Raw genomic sequence first — 13,299 nt, 5'->3', positions numbered from 1 at the left:
AGTGATTGCACGCATTTATCAAAATAATTAAAATGTTTCAGATTGACAAAGAATATTATTTATTGGATTTATTCAGTATTCATGTAAAAGTACCATGATCTGGATTGCAGATCTTACCCTGTGGCCATGAGCCACAGGACAAGGAAGGATCCATTTGTGCACCAAGCATTTTCTATAGACTGAATTATGGTTTCTTGAGTAAATGTGTACTAATGCTGCTGGGCTGTATATAGAGGATGGGAAAATGTCACATTAACATTACAATTATTATGGAACATTTCACACACATAAAAATACACTAGTATAATGACCTTTTTATACTCATCTTGTTTTGTGTATACTCCTATATACCTTCCCTTCTCCAGTGTTATTTTGAAGCAAATCCCAGACATTTTACTCTTTCATCCCTATAGTTTAGAATGTATCTCCGAGAAAAATACACCTAAGAATATACAATCACATACCTCCATCACACCTAAAAGGAAAAAAGGAAAGCAGTATTTAATATTAAAATGGGACCTTTGTGTTCAGGTTGGAAATTGCTTATCTGAGACATTATCTTTTTTTTCTGCATTTAATCAAGCCCTGTGTGTAGACCTAAAAAGTATCCTCATGTGAGGACTGATTTAGGCTAGGGATACAAAATTAAGGCACTTAAAATGTAACATAGCTGGATATAATTCTATAATACACTAAATTTATAGTAGACTTCTGTTAAAGAGGAGTTTTATTTATTTATTTGTATGTTTAAGCTGTACACTCAAAATGGAGCTTGAACTCATGCCCTGAGATCAGGAGTTGCCTGTGATACTGACTGAGCCAGCCAGGTGCCCCCAAAATGAAAGAGTTTTATAAATATCAAAATAACTCAGTCACATTGGGGGAAAATGAAGCAATTTCACAATAAGTCAAATTGATAAGTCTTGGGCTTTCTTTCATAGGTGATATTGGGAAAATTTGTTGAGCTGTCTAGAGAATCTCTTGTTTTGCAGCCAAATCTAGAATGGTATTTATGTCCCTAAAAATTGTCCTTTTACCTTTTGTCCAACATGCTTGGTGAAATTAGACTTGAGAGGGAGAACGACTTGTTCTCAAGTAGTTTCCGAGAGGCTTTTCAGCAGCAGGTGGTTGGAAAGTTTGATCCTGTTCCAGTAATTGCTACAATCAGAAGTGTATACCATGGTAAATGGAGGCCAGAAATTCCATCCAGTAAAAGTGTGGGGCTGCATTCTATGTAGTGAGATTAATGAAAGACACCCAAACTTGCACTAGCAAAATCCATCCCAACCTGGCTGTGGTTTGGTGCCATCTGGTGGTAACTTTTTGACTAACAGTTAAATCATGTGTGACGGGTGAGAACTTTTAGAACAGTGGCAAGGATTTTAAGAATCTGCCTTAATTTAGTTACCTACTTTGTTGGCCTTGCTAAGGAGATGTTATGTCTAGGAGATCAGTCCAGAGCCTTGAGAACTGTTCTTCACCTCCCTCCTTCCTAAGACTAGATTTTTGCTGTTTCTTGGTGTGGTCCCTCTTTCATCACCTCACAACCTCATCCCATCCCAGGAGAAAGTAATAACTTTAACTTGCTCCACCAGGTAGGGGATAGGAGCCAGTTGTCTTAATTCATGTTATGCTAGTGTGTGTTGTTTCTGGATTTCATTTCATTTGGAATACTGACTCTTATATTCCTAAAGTTCAAAAACAATCTTCCTCATATGTGCCACGGATACCAGGTACTTGTCTCTTCCGAATTTCAATAACAATGGTAGGTACAGTTTTTAGCTAAGTCATGTGATTGAGAAAATCTGTGTAAGGCTCTTGAACAAGATTCTGAAAAATTCTATTTATGGTAAATCTAGATTTGAATAACATTTAAGGATGTGTTGATTTGAGGGTTATCTTAACAGTCCTCATTCTTAAGGTTTTTGAAATTACTTCATTTCTATATAAATGCAAAAATAAAATTGTTAGAATTGTATTTGGGTTAGATTTACTCTTATGATGTCAAATTGATTTGTTTGCTTGAGTCAGATCTGTTTTATAAGTACCATTATATTTATGAGGAGACATCTTTCAGAAGATTCCTACAAACAAAAGTATTCTCCTGTTTTGATAGTTTGTTCACTTAGAAATGTTTCCCCTTCCAGAGAGTATTTATTACTTGCTTCAAAGGGACAGCAAACTCTAGGTTTAAAAAGCAATCATCACACAAAAGCATTTTCTTCCTCCATCTTAAATAGTTATTTAGACAGGTAAGATTTTTTTTTATTGTATACTTGACATAATGTTAGTTTAATTTTAGGTGTAACAGTGATTCAACATAGTGATTCAACTTCTGTATACATTATGCTATGCTCACAAGTGTAGCTACCAACTGTCACCATATGACGCTGTTACAATACCATTGATTATATTCCCTATGCTGTACCTTTTATCCCTATAATTATTGATTCCTTAACTGGAAGCCTGTATCTCCCACTCCCCTTCACCCATTTTGGCCATCTTCCCTACCCCTCTCCCCTCTGACAACCATTGGTTTGTTCTCTATATTTATGGGTTTGTTACTGCTTTTGGTTTGTTTATTCATTTGCTTTCTTTTTTTAGATTCCATATATAAGTAAAATTAAGTGGTATTCATCTTTTTTCAGTCTGACTTATTTTGCTTAGCATGATACCTTCTAGGTCCTTCCATGTTGTTGCCAGTGGTAACATCTCGTTCTTTTTTTTTAATGATTGAATACTATTCCGTTGCATATGTATACCACATCTTCTTTATCTATTTATGTACTGATGGACACATAGGCTGCTTCCATATCTTGACTATTGTAAATAATTTTGTAATAAACATAGGGGTTCATATCTTTTCAAATTAATGTTTTTGTTTTCTTTAGGTAAATGCCCAGTAGTGGAATTACTGCATCATATGATATTTCTATTTTTAATTTTTTGGGAGAACCTTCATAGTGCTTTCCACAGTGACTCTACCAACTTACATTCCCACCAACAGTGCATGAGGGTTCCTTTTTGTTCACAGCCACACTAATACTTGTTATTTCTTGTTTTTTTATTCTGGTCATTCTGACAGTTGTGACTGTGGTTTGGATTGGCATTTATCTGATGATTAGTGATGCTGAGCATCTTTTGGTTTATCTGTTGATGCCTTCTTTGGAAAAATACCTCTTTAAGCCCTCTACCCGTTTTCAGTTGGATTACTTGTTTTGTTTTTGTTGTTGTTGTTTTGGGGTTTCTTGTTTTTTTTTGTTTTTAGCTGTTGAGTTGTATAAGCTCTTTGTATATTTGGGTAACAACCCTTTACCAGATACGTCATTTGCAAGTATGTTCTCCTGTTCAATAGGTTGCCTTTTTGTTTTGTTGATGATTTCCTTAGCTGTGCAAAAAGTATTTTATCTTGGTGTAGTCCCAATAGTTTATTTTTGCTTTTGTTTCCCTTGCCTGGGGAGACATATCTAAGAAAATGTTGTTAAGGCCGATGTCAGAAAAATTATTGCCTATGTTTTTTTTCTAGTTTTTTGGTTCCAGGTCTTTAATCTATTTTGAGTTTATTTTTGTGTGGTAGAAGAGTGGTCAGGTTCCATTCTTTTGCATGTGGCTGTACAGTTTTTCCCAGCACCATTTATTGAAGAGGCTATCTTTCCCCCAGTGTATATTCTTGCCTCCTTTGTCATAGATTGACCGTATAATTGTGGGTTTATTTCTGGGCAGTTTATTTTGTTCTGTTGATCATGTGTCTATTTTTGTTCCAGGACCACACTGTTTTAATCACTATAACTTTGTAATATATCTTCAAATCTGGAATTGTGACACTCCAGCTTTGGTTTTTCTAGTCTATTTCTAGCTATCTTACTGTTTTTTGGTGCAGTTTTAAATGGAATTGTTTTCTTAATTTTTTTATCTCATTATTAGTGTATAGAAATGCAATCAATTTCTGGGTAGTAATTTTATATGTTGCAACTTTACTGGATCTCCACGTATTACTTCTGATAGTTTTTTGGCAGAGTCTTTAGGATTTTCTATATATAGTGTCATTTCATCTACAAATAGTGACAGTTTAATTTCTTCCTTACCAATTTGGATGCTTTTAATTTCTTTTTCTTGTCTGATTGCTGCAGCTAGGACTTCCAGTAATATGTGGAATAATAGTGATTAGAGCGGACATCCTTGTCTTGTTCCTGATCTTAGAGGAAAAGCTCTGTTTTTCATCATATCCAATGATGATCCAATTATTGTGGGTTTGTCATGTGTGGCTTTTATTATGTTGAGGTACGTTCTTCTAAAGCCGCTTTGTTGAGAATTTTTATCATAAATGGGTGTCGAATTTTGTCAATGCTTTTTCTGCATCTGTTGAGATGATCATAATGATTTTTATCCTTTGAGATCATGCTAAATTTTGAATGACACATCCCTCCCCCTAAAACTCACCAATGATTTTCTTCATGCTTATAATAAAATCTGGAGGAAAAAAAAAATCCAGACTTTACTGTCACCTAGATGACTTCATATCATCTGGCCCCCGCCTACTCTCTGATCTTCCCTCATGTAACTCTTCACTTACAAATTGTAGTTATCTTTGCTTTCTGATCTTCTCGTATATTTTGATTCCTACTGCCTCCTTAGTGGTTGCTGAACCCTCTGCAAGGCAAAGTTCTTTCCCCACATTATCAATTTCTGGCTCAAATTTCATCTCCGTAAAGGCCCTTCCTTCTAAGCATCTTAACATTGTCCCCCTAAGCTTTATTTTTTGGACCTATCAGTTTCTATTTTCATTACCGTTTTTACAGACTTCGTTGCATTAACTACCTGAAATTACTTTGCTTTCTTGTTGGTGGTCTTCTTCTAGACCATATAGTTAAGACAGACTGGTTTTCAGTCCTCTGTCTCAGTTATCTTAGGGTTGTTGTCATAAAGATGAAATGAGTTAATACATGTAGAGTACTTAAAACCGTGTCTTGCACATAGTAGCAGTATGTGTGTTACCTGCTGCTGTTATTGGTATTATTATTATTGTTACTATGTTAATGGTTTGCCTGTCTTCTTTACTTCTGTATTCTCAATGCCAAAAATATAATGCTAAGAGCATAGAAGACGCCCATTTAATATTTGCTCAATAAATTGACTATTTTATATAAAGATATGTTTATTATGTAAAATAACAAAGCCTAAATATTTCTGTAAAATCTGTATCATGTTATGTTGTATTTTACCACTGGGAATAGTTGATTATGATAGTGTCCATAGTCCATTCATTTGTTGTTGTTTTGGGTTTTTTTTTTTTTAGTATTCTTTACATGATGATTTTAAATGTTATAAATGTTAGTTACACTATGAAGACATATTTTTGTATTTGAGAAAGAGAGACTACTGAAAGAAAAAAATAGTATTATAATTTTAAGAAAATCTATGGTAAACATACTGGTTTGTAGGTGAAATTATTGTATTTTGAATGAGAGAAGTTTTTCTTTATAACCTTCTTAACTGTCCCATGTTTTCCTCAAATGAAATATGAAATATACCCTGAATATTCTCATCCCACGTTTTGTCCTAATTGTAGCAGCATTAAAAAACTTTAGATTAGAATCAAGTCAGGCTAATGATTGGTGTTTTCCCTATGCTATAAATCACAGTGCTCTTGCTGATTATACAGGTTTCTTTTTAACGTATTGAGCTTCTCATTATGCAATAAACTTTTTTCTTTATTTGAGTGTCAAATGTCACCTCTTTTTTCCCCTCAAAGAAGAAACCAGCCAACTCTAAAGCCTAAGAATAGTTGATCTAAAATTACTGCTATTCTAACTGGAAGTGTATTTTAATATACCTCTGCAATAGTGTAAAAAACAACATATCAATGATTTTGGTCAGGTTTCAAGAGAGTTTTATTTTCTACCTTTTCTGAATGCAGAATGAACATAGACCCAGGCCCAATTATGTTGACATCCATAATTTGACACATCCTGTTTTGGTAACAGATTCTCTCTTTTTACTTTTCTTTTTAGTTATCAGACTTTTAAAAGAATAATAATAATAGGAAAATATAAAGATGCTGTTTTAGCCAACTTGGACTACTTTTATAAAATATCATAGGCTAAGTGGCTTAAACAACAAACATTCATTTATCATAGCTATAGAGGCTAGAAAGTCCAAAGTCAAGGTTCCAGCAGATTCAGTTCCTGGTCCCTTCCTGGTTCATAGACGGTTGTCTTCTCACCATGTCTGCACATGGAGGCGAGAGAGTGAGCTCTGGTCTCTTCCTTTATTTATAAGAATACTAATCTCATAATGGGAGCCCTATGCGCAGGACCTCATCTAGACCATTTACTCCCAAATGCCCCCACCTTTAAATACTATCACGTTGAGGGGTTGTATAAATTTGGGAGGACATAGTCCATAACAGATGCTTTTAAATTAAACCAACAGTTCTCTTAATTTTTTTTTTTAAAGATGGGTAAGAAGAAAAATGCTGAAACCATAACTTGACAGTGCATTCGTCCTCTGACCTTAACTTGATAGGTTGATTATCCTAAGCTTGAACTGAAGTTTTTTACTCCATGCTATCAACACCAAACTTGATTAGAAATGTGATTGGACTGTATTGTGTCTTTTAAAGATAGTATCATGAACTATTTTACGTTTTGTGAACTAATCACCAAAGGGTATTGTAGACATCCTTGAAACAATTTTTGGTATGCACGATAAATAAAACTAACCAAAATGTCAATTCAGTGGAGAGCCACATCTCTTCTTTTATCAATTTAGATATTTCCAAATTGACCAGAACCTGACAAAATTGAAATTGGGAAAAAACACACCAAACAATAATCATTCTAATTCTCAATCTTGCAGTATTTTTCTGTTCAGTTAAATGCATTTGAATCATCATTGATCATAGCTGGTTTTCCAATTTGAGTAAGATTCTTGAACATTTCTACTCATACCTCTAAGTAAATACATTTCTGTTCAGTCAGTTAAATTATAGTGGCTTATGGTTTTTTTTTATGAAAAGGAAATAATTTTTATGAAAAGCATGAAGGTTTAGTGGAATTGCTGATACCTAGTTTAGGTGAATGTGGTGATCTAGTTAGCTGACTTTTTTTAGTCAACTATTATCCAAAAGGTGTTTTTTATTTGCTAATATCTTTGTTCTGCAAAATTCTCTATTATATATTGCATCACTTTCCTGAATCAGTAACATATATTTTATGCATTTGAAGCTTTTATTGATAAAAGGTCTACTAAGGCATCATTTATAAACAACATAGTTCAGGGCAGCAGTTCTCAACAAGGATGATTTTGCCTCTCTAGGGACCTTTGGAAATGTCTGGAGTAATTTTTTATTGTTATGAATGGGAGTGAGAGGGAGGATGGTACTAGCTTATGGTGGATAGAAGCCAAGGATACTGTTAAACATCCCATGATGTACAGGATAGCCTCCACTACAAAGAATTGCTGAATACAAAATGTCAGTACTGCCAAGGATGACAGACTCTGGTTTAGGATTAATAATGATTTTGCCACCATTGTGGATATTAAAAAACATTTGTCATAGGTACTGAAGGTAATTTTAAAATACTTTGACTAGAAAAAATAAAATACTTTGACTAGGACTACAGAATGTTTTTGAACAAACATCTAGTCCTCAGAATGATTGAGGAATGGTACTAAATCCAGATATGTGGTGTCTGGAATGTAATTTTTTAAACCTTAGTCCTGTTTGTTTTTAGTTATTGCACAGATGTGTGTGTGTTCCAGCTTTCCATCACACACACATTTTGCATATTCAGTATAAACCAGGGCCCAGGATTTAACAGATTGTAGGAGTGATTCAGATGTACTTTGTACGGTTAGAAAAGGTAATTTGGAGGGCATAGAAGAAGCCGTCGTTAAACCTAGACTTGTGAATTTAATCTGTGCTGGCTAAGGGTAAAGGCCGGTTATTTAAAATAAAGACAGTATAGCCTGTATGTCCTTTCCTTAACTGTGTCATTCTTTCCCCCTCGTAAATGTCAACCTAGACAGTGCAGACTTGAGGTTTGGCTTAGCTGATGAGGACTTTTCCCTTTCCCACAGCTTTGAATTACAGGCATTCTCACAGCCACTTTCTATCTAGATCTTATGAGTATGTTTTCTCTTTAGCCTCTTGTTTCCTGCCTCCAAGTACCTATTTCACACTGTAAGAGATTATCTCTGATAAGAGTGAATTCCATACTTTAAGTGAGGGTTATATTCTCTACCTGTGCTCAGGAAGAGTGCTTCTTGGAGCCAGAGCTTGGGAGTAAGGCCATATATATCTCATCTAGAACTGTTGCCTCAGGCTGACTTAAAATCAATGATATTTTAAAAATTACTATATAGCATTGTGAATTGAACTTTATCCTGGAATTATGATTCACACTTTTAGCTTTAAAATTCAGGGTTTTTTTTATTGTTGCTTTTCTTTACAGGTCTACTTCCCCAGTAGGACAGCATCATTCTCCTATATCTTCTAGACATCACTCATCTTCCTCACAATCAGGATCATCTATTCAAAGACATTCTCCTTCTCCTCGTCGGAAAAGAACTCCTTCACCATCTTTTCAGAGGACAATAACTCCACCTTTACGACGCTCTGCTTCTCCTTATCCTTCACATTCTCTGTCTTCTCCTCAGAGAAAGCAAAGTCCCCCAAGACATCGCTCTCCAATGCGAGAGAAGGGAAGACATGACCATGAACGAACTTCACAGTCTCATGATCGACGTCATGAAAGAAGGGAAGGTACTGTTCTTTATCTTGAATTTTTTTTTTTTTTTTAGAGTTCTTTAAGTATTTTCTTTTTTGTTTTGTTTTGTTTTTTTGGTTTGGGTTTTTTTTGTTTGTTTATTTGTTTAATTTTATTTATTCATGAGAGACACAGATCGAGACGGAGAGAGGCAGAGACACAGGCAGAGGGAGAAGCAGGCTCCATGCAGGGAGCCCAGTGTAGGACTCAATCCCAGTACTCCGGGATCACGCCCTGAGCCAGAGGCAGATGCCCAACCGCTGAGCCACCCAGGAGTCCCAAGTATTTTCTTTATTAAAAAACTGCACGTTCAGATTTATTGTTATAATAAGAGAAAGAAGAGAACTATGTTGTATTAAATTTTCTATAACCGAGAAGAGTTCTTGAGGGCAATAGGAAGTGCTTTTAATGACACAGGAACATAAGCTATTAAATGCATGTAAGTGGGCATTTTTGTATATACCGAGGTAATGCTTTCTTCATTGAAGCTATTTTAATTGAGTACTCTCAAGTTCTAGAAATTTTTGGCTATCTGATTCTTAAAACATCCTTCTAATTGCTTAGTTGATTCTTTAAAAAAAAACAAAGAAGTGAAGGAAAGAAAGGCAGCAAACCAGGGGGTAGAGTTTGAAAGCATCAGACATGTTTTGATAAAGAGGTAAGGGCCAAGGGAACATTGAGAAGGTTGGTGTAAACCAAGTGATCAGTTTTCTAGGTGTAACTCAAAAAAGAAGTAAGCAAAGCAGTTTTCCTTTCAAGATCCCTGAGAATTAAGTTAATTTTGGATTTGCTACTCCCTGTTCAAGCTGAGATACTATTATTATCTGATAATATAGTCTAATAATTCTCATCTCTTTCTGTACTCATTATCCAAGCTTCTTGTCCTTATTTTTTTCCCCTAACTTCTCCTGAGTTGATGTTTAAACATAATGAGTACTCAAGAAATACTTGCCTACTTGCAACATTTCTGTTTAATATGCATTTTAGAATAAACCTCTCTGTGAGTATAGTATAGAAGTCTCCTGTGAAACATTTTGAATTTAGTTGTTCTCTTCCTATCAACAGCGCAAGCAATAATTAATCAAGTTCTTTTATTCAAGAAAATTGTGAATGCCCAGGTAGGGACCAGAGAGAGCATCTATTGTGTAGAATTATGTCTTGTGTACATGATTTTGCAACCAGAACAGCACAGCAGTATTTATGGAACATTGGTAAGATAGGAAAATTCCCTTAGCACCTATCTATTAATTTTAATAAGATATTTAACTATAGTTGACTGGAAATATAGTGTACATTTCATGACTACTTGCTGAGTGAAAACTCTTTAGTGTGTTTAATATCTATGTTTTGAAATAATAATGAAGGGAAATAGTATACAGTAGTCTTAAAAGAATTTTAGTGTGCTAAGAGTGGTCTATATTACAAGAAGAATCCATTTAATAATAAACTATATGTGTTTCTTTGTAAAGAAGATGTTTCTTTAATCTTCTATATAAGAGATGTAGCAGATGTTTGTTCCTTTATTTAGATGTCATCATCTGAAATAAGAATAATTTTAGTGGAGGAGTGGGGAGGTAGGTAAAGAACAAAATATAGTAACTAGATGTATTTGTAAAGACAGATGGGAAAATCACGAAAAGGATCTGGTACTGAGTGAACATATTTTTCGGCACAGTTGGCATTGGAGAAGGACTGGAAGTTATAGATATGCACAAAAAGCAGTGGAAACTTATCAAATTTTTGCCTGGTGCTTCTGTTCTTAAATGGCATTTGTGGATATAAGTATATGGACATTGTAATTGTCAGGAGAGATGAGTTATTACTGTGAAAATATAGGTGGTCTTATGGATACTAGGTGTTTGGGAAAGTCTGAGACCTGAGAAAGTCTGTAGACCCAGCCACCTGAGACAAAGAGAAAAGAAAGTAAATTTACAACAGGCATAAGGTTACTTAATTGTTAGGTAGCCTCAGATCTTGAGGCAGTTCCAGAGTTTCAGAGCAACACATGAAGGAATCTGGTTTAAAAACAAGGCAGTGTGTTTGTTTTCTGAGATTCTCTTGTTAATCCTTTGATTTCATATCAGATTTATGCTGTAATCAATTTATGCCTATTCTAGGCATATCTAAAGAATAGTTTCTATCCTTTGCAAATTCCCATTTGGTAAGGTGTTGCCTAAGCCACTTAGGTTCTGGGCCTCTTCTTCATTTAGACAGTGACAAGGTTGAATTATATAATCAGTGAGTTCGCTTTTAGCTTTTCAAAAACTAGAGTTCTTTCTTATTTTTCTTTGAAGTGATAGAACATGCTTTAAGGAGAGAAAACTTAAGAGAAAGGAGTAATTCCACTAAATAGTCCAAGAAAAGAGAGGGTAAAGAACAGTATCTCTTTACCAGCCAGGTTACTAACTGTAGGCCACTCTAAAGTGCTTCAAGTACATTTGAAGTGGTCATGGATGGTTTAGTCTGGGCTAATACTTGGTAGAGATGGCTAAAGTCACTGTGTACCTCTGGATCTACAAGTAGTTTCTAAAAATAAGCCATCACTGATATGAGATCAATTTATTTAAGATCTGTAAGTATGGGTAAGTGGGCACACAGGAAGATCCTCTTCTAAGTTTATCAAGAACACGGTTATCCTGGTATTAATAAAATTACCTTTGGAATTGCAGCTTATGTATGGTTTTAATTTTCTTATTTGCCCATGTTTTTATTTTCTGCAAAGAATATGAATTACCTTTTTTAAAAAATTTTAAGCTCTCTGTATGTATTGTCTAGTTTTTCAAAGTTTTGTAAAAGGAATTCTAGTTGATTTCTGAACTTGCTTTACAGAGACCAGAAGCAAAAGGGATAGAGAAAAGGATGCAAGAGAAGAAAGAGAATATGAGCAAGATCAGAGCTCTTCTAGAGACCACAGAGATGACAGAGAACCTCGAGATGGTCGGGATCGGAGAGATGCCAGAGATGCTAGAGACCGACGGGAACTAAGGGATTCTAGAGACATTCGGGACTCCAGGGAGATGAGAGATTATAGCAGAGATAACAAAGAGAGCCGTGATCCCAGAGATTCTCGGTCCGCTCGTGATACCCACGATTATAGGGACCGTGAAAGTCGAGATACTCATCGAAAGGAGGATACCTATCAAGAAGAATCCCGAAGTTATGGCAGAAACCATTTAAGAGAAGAAAGTTCTCGTACTGAAATAAGGAATGATGCCAGAAATGAGTCTCGAAGTGAAATTAGGAATGACCGGATGGGCAGAAGTAGGGGGAGAGGTCCAGAATTACCTGAAAAGGGTAAGGTTTTTGACTTGTCAGTGAACTGTATCTTGTATGTTTATATAGAAATTATTAAATCTTTTAAGGTTTCTTTTCTAAATATATTCTTTTTTACATTCATTATCATCATTTTGTCAAAGTAATTTTCAATTAATTGAATTTTGACTTTTCCTCTAAGCTCCAAATAGAAATTGTTAAATTCCTAGGAATTAGGAATTTGCTCAAGTAGCAAAAGATAAATGGGTCCTGATTAAGATCCCCTGGTTAAATTATATCTAGTCATGCCTACCCTGTTGATTAGTGTGGAACACTAAGAAAATTACTATCAGACAAAAATGTAGAGTCCAAAAGAAATAATTTCTATGAAACAGGTCTATATATGATAAAATGATTATTAAAGTGAGACTAAAATGTGGGCTTTCAAAGTTGCTGGTATCAGAAATGACTGAATTCCTCAGTATACATGTGCTTGCTTCAGACCACCTCAGATACTTGCACATCACAATCTTGAGCCATTTTTCTTCTTCCCCTAAAAAGCATTTGCCAACACCTAGTAACTACCTACCAAAATGTATTTGTCTCCAAACTTCTTGGACTGGATTAGTTTTGACCTCCTTTCCCCTCCCCTCTTTTCTCTCCTCCCCCAAAATACTGCTGCAGAATTCTGAACATTGATTCATTCTTTTGGTCTTTTGGTCTATCTTGGGCAAAATTATAGCTTCACGCTAAGCCAAAGGCCCCTTGCATTCTCTTTCATAGTTGTCTTGGCTTTTCTTGGCCCTTTGCTTTTTCATATACATTTTTAAAATGAGTTGTTTTTTAAAAAATTTCATGGAAAAACTAGTTTTTTTATTTCAAATGCATTAAATTTATGAATTTCTAACTTTTTTCTATTAACGTCTTATATATGTATTTTATTCTTGGGTACCCAACATTTTTGGTGCTCTTGCCTATGATACTTTTAAAAGTCTTTCTCTTTTTAATAATACCTTCACATGGTTCAAAATTTCAAAAATGTGAAAGAATATATTGTGAAAAGCCTTTATCCCTGACCTCATTAACTTTTTTTTTTCTTTTGCCAATTTTGTTTGTATCCTTCCAAGAAATATTCTACACAAGCAGATTTGTATGTCTTCTTGTTATCTCCCTCTGGTTTTACAAACATAATTTTTAAAATTGTACATTACTCTATACCTTACTGTTTTCACTTTTAAAATACTTTGGAGGTCATTCCAAGTCAGCTTGATAAACA

General features: G+C 34.8%; 1 protein-coding gene across 6 annotated transcripts in view; it reads left to right on the top strand.

Moving 5' to 3' along the window:
• The window catches only part of ZC3H13 (zinc finger CCCH-type containing 13), a 91,519-nt gene that overhangs the window by 44,631 nt on the left and 33,589 nt on the right, over positions 1-13,299 (top strand). For all 6 annotated transcript variants that reach the window (XM_077855666.1, XM_077855668.1, XM_077855665.1 and 3 more), the window contains exons 9-10: positions 8,457-8,767; positions 11,601-12,065. In XM_077855666.1, coding sequence (XP_077711792.1) covers positions 8,457-8,767; positions 11,601-12,065 — 776 coding nt within the window. The remainder of the gene's footprint in view (positions 1-8,456; positions 8,768-11,600; positions 12,066-13,299) is intronic.

The sequence above is a fragment of the Canis aureus genome, chromosome 17, assembly GCF_053574225.1.
Source record: "Canis aureus isolate CA01 chromosome 17, VMU_Caureus_v.1.0, whole genome shotgun sequence".
Taxonomy (NCBI): domain Eukaryota; kingdom Metazoa; phylum Chordata; class Mammalia; order Carnivora; family Canidae; genus Canis; species Canis aureus.
Note: the sequence above shows the minus strand (reverse complement) of the source record. Positions and strands in the feature narration are given on the sequence as shown.